The 11,293-nt window shown below is 31.1% G+C and overlaps 3 protein-coding genes across 3 annotated transcripts; 1 reads left to right on the top strand and 2 right to left on the bottom strand.

The window, feature by feature from the left end:
- Positions 1 to 2,647: 2,647 nt before the first annotated feature.
- Tsp_09522 (conserved hypothetical protein) lies at positions 2,648 to 3,020 on the bottom strand. Its single transcript, XM_003371233.1, has 2 exons — positions 2,973 to 3,020; positions 2,648 to 2,779 (listed from the first exon to the last, which is right to left on the bottom strand). The coding sequence occupies exons 1-2, from the start codon at positions 3,018 to 3,020 to the stop codon at positions 2,648 to 2,650; spliced, it is 180 nt and encodes a 59-aa protein (XP_003371281.1).
- A 981-nt stretch (positions 3,021 to 4,001) lies between these two features.
- On the top strand, positions 4,002 to 4,335 carry Tsp_09523 (conserved hypothetical protein). Its single transcript, XM_003371232.1, is given in 2 exon segments — positions 4,002 to 4,168; positions 4,188 to 4,335. The coding sequence occupies 2 exon segments, from the start codon at positions 4,002 to 4,004 to the stop codon at positions 4,333 to 4,335; spliced, it is 315 nt and encodes a 104-aa protein (XP_003371280.1).
- Positions 4,336 to 8,493: 4,158 nt separating this feature from the next.
- Positions 8,494 to 10,950, bottom strand: Tsp_09524 (conserved hypothetical protein). Its single transcript, XM_003371231.1, is given in 4 exon segments — positions 8,494 to 8,668; positions 9,047 to 9,128; positions 10,469 to 10,562; positions 10,576 to 10,950. The coding sequence occupies 4 exon segments, from the start codon at positions 10,948 to 10,950 to the stop codon at positions 8,494 to 8,496; spliced, it is 726 nt and encodes a 241-aa protein (XP_003371279.1).
- Between the last annotated feature and the right edge of the window lie 343 nt (positions 10,951 to 11,293).

Below are 11,293 nucleotides of genomic sequence, written 5' to 3'. Positions count from 1 at the left end.
AGACTTCAAACTGAATGTCACTTTGTAGATGTTTGTAAAAACAAAGAAATCAATTGGCTTCTGATTCTGTGCATATGCTGCTTGCTTTTAATACAGATTCATTGTAAAATCATTTTTATTTTGGGGTATAATTAATAGATGGGATTATTGATTGCTTCAGTTTAGCATTTCCATTAGGAGATAGGTCGATGCCAGAAACCTGCAACATTTTGACAATTGAACAGAAGACACTGTCATAGTCAATTTTGTCAACTAAAACGACACCAACTGACCTATCCTTTTGCTCTCTTTTTGTGATCGATCAAAAACACAATTTTCAATAGGCTCAGTCAAGGGCAAAAGTGAGCCCATCAATGAGAAAAATGTTCCGCTTAATTTGGTACTAAAAGTCTGACAAATTTTGAGCTTTTAGTTTTTAGAAATAAAAAATTTGTATAAATCACGACTTGTGCAAATATTTACCCACCCACCATGTGTGCCTTTCTTAAAAATAATTGGCATTGGAAATTATTTGTTCTAAATCATCAACCGTACGCTAAGGGAGAACATATTTCGTTGAACATCGGATGGATTATCGTCGTTCATTTCTTGGCACTCATTGTATGCATCATGTGATTCCATATTTGCCTCTTACTTTTAGCATTAAATGATAAATTATGTTGTTGCGAATTCACATTTTATAAGCAATTCATCTTTCATGAACGGTTTAAATGCTACATTTTCATGGTAGTATGTTCAGCATCTGTTCAAAAAATATTTATTCCACTAAACAATAAATCATAATAACACCGAATGAAGGTTGAAAAGAGAAAATAAACGAATCATACTATAACAACACTTACGTCACATATTGCTAATGGGCAATCAATCGCTAACGCTTTCGTATAAAAGACCTTATTTTGGAAGGGAATAATTAGATCAGTAAAGTTATTTTGATATTTTTTCAGGTAGACTTTGAAAGTTAATCCAAGTAGCTGATATGCAATTTTGGGAATTCAAGAATCAAAAAAATGTTGCTACATTTTTTTACGTTTTCACCGCATTAGCGTTACAGTTAAATTTTAAACTTTCAAAATGTCGCTTGATTCATAATAATTTAATTACACATTACAAATCATAAAAGGTATCATTATCAGTATGCAAGCGAAATGGTTATGAATGAAGTTCAAAATGTAATGCTACCGATTATGGCACATAGGCATTTGCGTCAATAAACCCTCTTTATTACTGTGTAATAGTAGGTAGAAAAGTATAAGTATTTGCATTGCTTCTGCTATAAAAAAAATCAACTCTTTCATCAAATGTCGTTTTCCCAATCTGCACTCACAATACTGGGAAATTTATTACATTAATCACGCCTGCTGAGGTCGTGCTACAAATTATATTATTCTCCAAAAATGGCTAAAACTAATTAATGAATGCTCAAAAGAACGCTGTAACGAGCTTTTACTATACGTAAACAGCCTAAGCAAATTAGAATTGTTTTCAGAGCAATCACGTTGCAAACAGAGGAAACGTCAGATCTGACGACTAGCAATCGTTATCATACAATAATCATCGTTTACTTTTGGTTCCTCGAAATCAATGTTCAGCGTACTTCAGCTTTCTCCTATAGCTTTGTTTTGGAAAATAAAACAAAACGATCGCGTTAATTCAATTTTTCCTCAGCATTGTATCGCATAATGCATTCATTTATTTCTATTCGGCATTTATAAATATCTCAGTAAAATTGTGCTATAGCATATTTTCAAAACAGAAAATTTTTTAAAGATTTTTGTAAAATCAAAAACTTTCTATCACAATACGTTTGATTGGGAAACCAATTTGCTGCAATTCATTAGTCGCCTATTTACCAAATTGGAAATAGAACCATTTGTATGGAAATATTATCTGAAGCAGCGTGTTCAGAATAGAGGCTGCTTACTGATTGCTGTTTGTTATCAAGAACGTGTGAGGTGAGATAAAATATTTCAGTCCACTTACACGTTAACCAAGCAGCAAAATTGCAGAGTATCACGATCCATTTCATTTAGCATAACAGCAGAGCTAGAAGTGGTATGAAGAGTGTAGATATGGCGGCGATTTGCAGTTGCAATGCGCTCCTTAGCCTGTTTTGCTAATGCATTCAGCGAAAAGCAGCTGAGCATGTTAAGTTTACAGCAAAAATGACTACTGATCACTCAGTCATCTCTTTGCCTAAGAATAGTTCATAATTTCAGTAAGTTTGTGCTTTCGACTTTTGGAACAAGCTGACGTATTTGTTGAGAAGCTTTGCCAGGCCAGCAAAGGTCATCTAACAAAGCTGCTTACTAACGCCAACTGGTCTGGACATCATGAACGGAACAGCCATGTTTATTGCCTTCGCTAATGTTTTAACGCGATTAAGATTGAACAACATGCTAGACCTTATCAACGCACACACACACGCACACTTTATCAAATATCTCTTTTAAATTACTTTACAAATTTTCATATACACGATTCATTAAAGTATACTAAAAGAAATTTTGATACTCAAAAGTAAAGCGGCAAATTAAAACTTTTAACGCTATAATATATAGATAACTTCAAAACATTTTGTAATTTTTTAAAAAAAGTTCAAAAAGAAGGAATGAGAAGAATTCTTTATTTAAGATAAAAGTGAATTTTAAAGCATAGATAAAGGCACACATGTTTCACAGGTTAGAAGTCCAAACATGAAAAAGTTTTCATAACAAATGGAATCTTCTCGAAAATATGCCTGAACACAAGCCAAAGTTACAAGAACAAATGCACGTACCTGAATAATTATTTTAATATGCTCTGATACAGTATTCCATCTGCTATTAGAAAATTTGAAAAGTTCAGTACTACTTCTCCGTTTGTAACTAATTACAAAATTTACGTCACAAAATATACTCAGTAAGTATTACTTCTTTGCTCACTTATTCGCGTCTATTATTACAAAATAATGTGAGATTACAAGGACGGACCATTGCATCATGTGATCCCCAAACTGCTTTGATGGCTAACGAACGCATCGTCGTATGTTCAACTTCATTTGTAATAGTTATATCGTAAAAAGATTTAAATGGAAAAACATTTAAATTGTTAGTCAGACTTCCAGTTTAGTTATCGTTTTTATATTCAAGTACGAAAAAACAGGGCTAACAACGTCGAATTAGAGTTTAAATTGCAAATAACTAACTAAAACCTCAAGCGGATCGATTGTCTCAGTTTCAGTTTCATCTCAGCCAAATTATTTGAAAAAGAACATGCGGAAGGACTAAAAAAAATCACGGACTGCTGCTTTAGCATAATCTACAATTAAAGTAAAACGGCCAGCTTTTAATCGATTTTTGAACAGTCGCATGTCTGCTAAGAAAGCAAAAAAACTAAAAAATTTTTCTTGAATTGCATACATAAAATGCAAATAACTGAAATTTATTTTTCGTGCTTATAATTTAATGCTAACCGCTCAGAATGCTGCTCTTGTTAATAACTTTTTCCAGTTTTGAAAAAAATTATTGACTAGCAATAAAGATTAGTAAAAAATTATATTAACTGCTGCACACATTCAATCAAACATTACAGAATGCTTTCAGATAATGTTTTATAAAGCAGTTGTTGTAAAAATAAGTTGCCTTTTGGTTTTCAGTAAATAGCTTTGGGCATGCAAGAAGAATTGAATTTTGTATTGTTTGCTTGCTCAAGACATTCTGCTTATGTAAATTAAACTAGAAATAAGTGAACGTAATTTCTTCAACAATAAATCAACCTCATAAGGTAAACTGATTTTTAAATTTAAAGTAATTAAACTGCTTTAAAAATTATTAAGTTTATTATCATGGAGTATTACTATTAAATGAATGCATCAATTTGTCACTTACTTCTTAAATATTTTTGTCAATTTGTAAATGTGCTATATGCGATATTGTTTTTATTCCAATCTGTAGCTTTGTGACTTCATACACCCGGTTAAATATCACAAGAAAGAGCGTTTAGTGAGCTTCCTCTGTGAAATGTTGATAGCATTGATTGCAACTAGATTTCATATTTCAAATAAAGTTAACGTAAAGAGTAGTAATGCATCTGTCATAAAAGTCAATACCGACACATTACAGTGTTGCCTTCTTCATTGTAGCATTGATTTTTACGTCTTCCACTGTGATGTTAAACAGACAGCAATGTAAGAAATGAAAGTTCAGCGACCTACGTCAAGCCATCTGGATGATTAAAAGTACTTCGATGACCGCAGGTCGTGTTCACATGATGATGCTGAAATATCCTTTGATTCGATATGATTTGATGCTATTATTTGCTATTCTCACTTTCCTTTATCATTTAACGAAATGAAGATCATCTCTAACATGTAAACAATTTTAATAGAAGAGCTAGAACTGTATATTAGTCCAAAACGAATATAGAGTATGAACTGTATTTTATGATTCCAGAAAAATTTTCAGAAACAGATTAGCAGCAGCTAATAATTCGAATTAAATACTTTTTAAGTTTGGAATGATGAATGTTTGTTTGATGCGTTTTTCAACTACCAGTGACATATGCCTTTAAATTGTTGAAAGTCATTTGGCTTGGTCATATGCAGTTGTTGGTTTTTATCAAACAACAACTGGCTGAAGAAACACATCCAATGAAAAAATATCAGAGGAAATTCTCAATGCATAAAAGCAGCTGATATCAGTATGTAAATAATAAAGGTGTTTATAGCCCATAATAGTATACCCGAGGATAAGTTGCAAGAACTTTGATCACCTACAATAAACTTGATAAATAAAACATGCTACTGTTGCTCGAGTAGGATTTATGATACACGGCAAATAAAAATAGCTCAATATTTGCATGTATATAAAATAATTAACAAACTATAGATATTTTAATTTAAACAAAGTTGAAGCAAAAGTTTAATCAGACATAGATACAGGACGCAAGAAGATGCATGCAAGAATAGGAAACGAAACAGCAAAAATAAGATGAAAAGCAGAATATGTATTATTGTTTTAGTTACAAGCGGGCTTTTTTCAGAAATTATAAATCAACCGAGTGAACATTTAATTACACATATTCAACACTACTGCAGTTCTGAGGCCATATGTAAACTAAAACAATAATCCACAGTTCTTACATGAGTATTACTTTTTACACGATTATGAAGAAGACTGATTATGATTTAACAAGAGACACACGAACGGCTGCAACGCTATAACAAAGATAGCTACAATTCAACATAATAAGCATTACCAGTCAACCTTGAATAGGCGGGTCAATGGCAGCCAGGACAACAAGTTAAGCGTCGTTCAGGGACAAATACTTTTTGAACGGAAGCTGTAGTTGTTCACGTTTGCTTATGAGAGAGCATATGCTTTTGAGAGTGACTATGAATTACTTGCAAATCGCTGGCTTTTATATTTAATAATAAGCAACGGCTAAAAAACGAGCTAGTTCCTATTTTGTTAATTTCAAGCAAAAAAAATTTTCAATTGCTTTTCTGATAGCCATTTTTCAACTTTGTCGACCAGTGTTATTCAACAGAATGACCCAAACTAAATTATCACTCATTATCAATAAACATGACTTTGCATGCGTCATCCACAATGCACGAGAAAAGAGAGATCCATCATGATATATTATTACTCATGCAGAATTTTAAGATAATAACATTTTTCTCAGTTAATACGAAGTTTTTGAGAAAAATAAAAAAGTCGCGTGTATTATAAATTGCTAAAATAATTATTAACTGCCAGACCTGTTAAAATAAATCTACTCTGCCTTCTGCGTACAAAAGCTGGTGATCTTCTGCATGAGCATTTTTCATTTTTGAAACTGCACATATGTCATGTAAAACTGAAATATTAATATGCACGCCAATTATGTTCTTATATTTTTTCCAGTGCTTTTTATCAGGAACATAAATGTGTAAAAATTATTAATATTTCTCGTTTTTACGGTTTATGCCAGATCATAAATATGCTTTATTCCCAAACTGAAAAATCCAACAAAGATGAACTAATAATAGTATAAATCTTACCGATAGCTTTTCAGAGTCAAACTGGTATCGCATCTGAAATAGAATTCAAATAAGCAAGACCAAATATAAAATTACTTATAAACTGCATTCATAACGCAATAACAGTGCATATGCAATTACAGTTTTAAAGAATTTTGAAATTATTATTGATTTTTAACAACATTGGCTGAATATTTCAATAATAACTGTTTTAATAATATTTTAGAAATCATATTTTAACAATAATTATCAAACTGCATCTGATCTGCAATCACTGACTATGTTGTACTTTTTATGTATTTTTTGGGGAAAAGAATTCGGTAATTAAAAAACCATTATATTCATATTTATTTATTGAAACGATTTACAATATATCAGATAAATAATGATGTACGGATTGAATTTTTCAAAACGTAAAATAAATGAATGAATTCCATTAATAACATCAATTTTTATGAAAAAATTAATGAAAATGGTGATAATAATCTAATTTCACGAAAATCTTATAAGCTGGATAATTAACTGGTGCTTCAATTTTGTGTGAAAAATTTTGAGCATCCATTCCTATAACCGTTGATTTAGGACAAAAACAAAATTAAATGTAGCTCCATCAAGATGCTTCAAACTATGCATGAATAAATAAAAGTAGCTCAGTCCTGTTTGCTTATACTAAATAAATAAACAAGCTTCAGACATTCCGTTCATTCTTATTCGTTGACACTCACAAAGTCACTTGGAAACAATATTTATTTCCTTTAAACAAGTAACATTGAATTTGAAAGCATAATGTCCTTTAGCGCTTTAAAAACTCATTTTATTGTTAATTAACTGAACTGAATTCAGTTAGAAAAGCATGTCTGGCCAGTCGACACGGTCTGAGTAGAATCTCTGCTAATAAAATGAAAATCAAGTTTTGCAATATTAATTATAATTTAAATATCCTATGCATTAAGTTGAAATATAAAAAAATACTGGAATAAATTGTAATCATACAATTGCAGCTTGTACAAGCTGGTACCTCTTTCATTTGTGTTGTGAAGCTTATGATAAGCTAATTATTTGTTCCTCACTGACAGGTTTCTCCAATTCACCTCATGTCGAGATCAACAATTTGCAATTTATGCCGAACATTTTTGAACATTACAAATAAAATTTGGTAATAGCTGTACTAAAGATGAGTACAGTGCTTGAACATGCACAAGTTGAACTGAAAAGCTTGAGTACACTTTTGTTAACTACACTGAGATGATTCTATAAAAATAATAATTCAAAATCCTAATTAAAATTTTAAAATGTAACTGAAAGTTTTAATGCAAATTCTACACATGTGGAGTTCTCAAATTTATATATTCCTAATGTTTGATATTTTATACTCAGTTTTATTAAAGAAAACAAATAATGCTTTTTATATACTTATATTTATAATGCTTGTCTGGCATACTAAATGGAGTTTTCTTGTATGAAGAAAATAAAACGGTTATTTTTTTATTTAATATGGTGAATGTTTGCGTTTGCCATTAAACAGATAACAATGGAAGAAGGAATAGATCTCATCCTTGTACATGCATATTGTTATCACAATTGAAATGCATGCTATTTTGTATAAAAATGCTGTTGCATACATATATATATTGTCACCTTTGTTGAAGCACAACTATATCTGTACTATTTTAGTAACAGGTAGGTGTATTATTTTGCTAACATTTACATTGCTTTCCTTTTGTGACACTTTAAATAACAATTCACTATACAAAATTGTTTTCACAAAGATAACAGAGAAATTATTAGAAATTAGTATGCGTTTAATCATTTTACAATTATTTTTGCAACATTTAACATGTTAAAGGTATAATGCTGTCTATGAAATCAATGCCAGAAAATAGCTTTTAAAAATATCTTTTAAAAACAAATTTTTTTAATTTCATTGTGTAATATTATAACATTCTAGTATGGAGCAGAAGTGAACAGCTTAAAATGATTGTGATGAACAAAAAACTCTTTAAATAATAATGCTGTTCACAATAAAGAAAATGATATGAAGTTATGTAGCACTTACTGCAGCACAGCATCCCCAGTGTTGTCAAAACAATATGCATTTTTAGAACTGCATCCACAAATATTTTCAAAGGCGTAGTCAGTCCAAGACCATACCCACTCCATGTAGTTTCCAAAAATAGCATAGAAATGTGACAAAATTGAGTAAATAATTTCAGTTTTCGATCGATTAATCGAGTGCTTAACAAGTTCCATTTGACTGTCAGGACTTCAATTTAAGTGCCCCAGTGCTAATTTATCAATATGTGCTTTATTGACATAATAGTGGCGGCACATTTAAAGCATAACAGCAGCAGTGGATATTAATTTTTATGCAAAGAGTCGACAGGCAAACAATGGTTGAAGTGGTGCTTGTTAGACTGTTGACCACGGCCCGGCACGTTATGGACAGTGTGACCGTATTTGACGATAAAGGGCAGTTGTTCAGGATAGGTTTAGTGACTACCGGACATGCGTGCTAAAAATTGTAATTCTTTGCCAGTGATACCCAATGTCAACGACACTACCTCACCACGCGCAACAGTATTACTCCACTTGAATCCTACAAAACTAGAGGCCTGCTTTTCTGAGGACGCGTAGCAAGAATTGGTCAGCTTTTGCATACCGAACCTGATAACTTTTACAACAAGTCCAAATCAGAATCGCCTGCAAAAACCAGTTGATGTAATTTGCAGGTGCGGCTGCTTGACGTTCAATAGCCTATCAAGCGAATTAAGTATGTAGCATCAGTGCTGAAAAGTCCTACTTTAAAATATGACTATTTTTAGAGTACATAAAGCAGGCATGGTGTTTCACAACCGCTGCTGCTCTTATAACTAACTTTTCATATATTTTTCTTTTCTACGCGATAGCTACTAAACCTATACCAAATATTGCTTACTAATGGCAAAAGTTACATTTAATCAAACGAAGAAAATTCATATTTTTAATTTTAAAATTGTCAATTATATTTAAATATGCTTTTCAAAAACAGGAAATTAAATTAACTTGATTTGACGAAAACTTTCCCCAAGCAGCATTCCCTGAAATATTTGTGCCAAAGTATCAGCGTATTTCAAGCTGCTGGGCACTGTAAGCAAATGCAAGTAACATAATATGAGTGTTTTTTGATGCTGTTCAGGTAGAAAAATAATTAATAGCAGAAAAGACGAAATGAATATGACAAAAATTTTAAGATATTTTGGCAAAAAATATATTAAATGAATCTTATATTGGAGATTTTAAAGGTGAAAATTTTTACGTGAAAAGTAGAAGCAGTGTGGCAAATTTCATTCTTAGAAATATGTTGGTAGAATGTTGAAAATTTTTGACTTTGCTATCTTTGAACAGTTTTTTATCATTAAATGTATTTCAAGTTTTAATGTAATTCTTTTTATGAATTACAATTTAGTACATCTACATGATTTTCTTATTTATGAAAACTACTTTTAAAATTTGCTACACTATTAGAAACAAATAAAATGTTTTTTCCATTCAGAAGGTCAGTTATGCACAAATTTGTATAATAAGAATTTCAGAAAAGAAATCACAATACTTAATGCAGCATATAATTATGTTATTTAAAGAATGCAGCGTTTGCATGCAAATTTTCAATAGTAAATTATTTAACATAATAATCATTATTTGATGATAATTTCAAAGGCAAAAATACTTCATTCCAGTAGCACATTTAATATGATTAATAGCAGTTGCCATAGCAGCAAAACTTTTACAATTAAAAATTAATCATGCTTTGTCATGTCAATTTTCAGTATATTATGATGCATTTTATTGCTCTGCAGTTGAGAAAAAAAGTAGAATGGAATAAATGTTGATGCTGCTTATGAAGGAAACAACACATAACTCATTTTTCATTATTTTCAGGATGCGTTTCAAGTAAAATAAAGATTCTGCTCATTTTCAGCACAACTTTAAAAAACGATGATCAGTGGTAAATTAATAATAGGAAAACAGTAAGATTACCATGAATATGGAATAATAAATAAATTTGCAGCAATGTGTGAAGTCATATTAAGATTAACTTCAGAACCTTGTTCATTTGTAATTGCAAAAGTTTAAATTTTCCGTTTGCTAATTCATTACACGCAAAAGTTTAGATACTTTCATTTTATTATCTTTTAATTTTTTTTATCCTTTTATTATTACTTTTTAATGTACAACGTTATTATTCAACAGTTGTAACACTGAAATTACTTTTTTTATAATAATATTAAAATCAAATTATAAAGTGATTCATTGAACGAATATGTAAAACAAACTGGATCTGCTTTCTAATTGTTAATTTCGACGCACATTTTAAAATTTTTTCTAAGTAACATTGATGTTTGTTTCAAAAGTGGACTGTGCTTTAAAGTTTAAACTGAGCAGCGTATAAAGTGAACATTTGTTTTTGTATTATGCATAGCTTACTTGGAACACTTAAAACAGCCTCTATGGTAGAGCCTTTTTTGTACACAAATTCGATCATATGCAATGGAGAATCCACATTCGCAGCACAGTTCTTCTTCAGAAAAAACTTTGCACGATAATTTTGAGGTATTGACTAGCTGATCAACACTTGTCTCGTCCATGCGCGCAGTCTTCTGGGCTTTCAGTCGTAAAGCACTTGAGATTTTATTCTTCATGAATCTTTGTTTGATGTTTTGTGCAAGTAAAGATGACGGTTGTGGTGAGCAAGGTATGTTGCATAACTGATGCTCAAAGCGGTGCCGATCAAGCAAACTCTGATTATTTGTCACCAAATAGCGCTGGTCGCTTTCATTTACTTCAAACAGTTGTTCCGTTTGCTTTTTTGTTTTCAGCCGTCTTTTCGATGACGGAGACAAGCAGCTTAACTGCCACTCATGTGAACTCAGCTTTTGATAGTTTAAAGTAGTGTTGGTCACTGGCATGTCCTGCTATGACCAGTACATGTAAATATTTCCGCTTTGCTACACAAATGACTGACGCCTCAAGTGAGCAGTAACTTTTGGCCAATATTTAATATTGATCGTTGGAAAATTCTGCAGTGCACCTAAACCACTTATGTAATATGAATGAAATTGATATCATGACTATATAATATGTATAATATTGTATTTATTAATCATGTGTATTAGACAATGGATCAGCAGAGTTCCATATATCTACTGTGAAAAACTTAATAAATTATTTTAACATTACATCGTCTTTTGATGTTGTATCTTCTTTATAGCATTAGTATTCATTTTGAAATTTTAAAATTTTATCAGTAAT

The sequence above is a fragment of the Trichinella spiralis genome (genome assembly GCF_000181795.1).
Source record: "Trichinella spiralis strain ISS 195 chromosome Unknown Scfld9, whole genome shotgun sequence".
Taxonomy (NCBI): Eukaryota; Metazoa; Nematoda; class Enoplea; order Trichinellida; family Trichinellidae; genus Trichinella; species Trichinella spiralis.
Note: the sequence above shows the minus strand (reverse complement) of the source record. Positions and strands in the feature narration are given on the sequence as shown.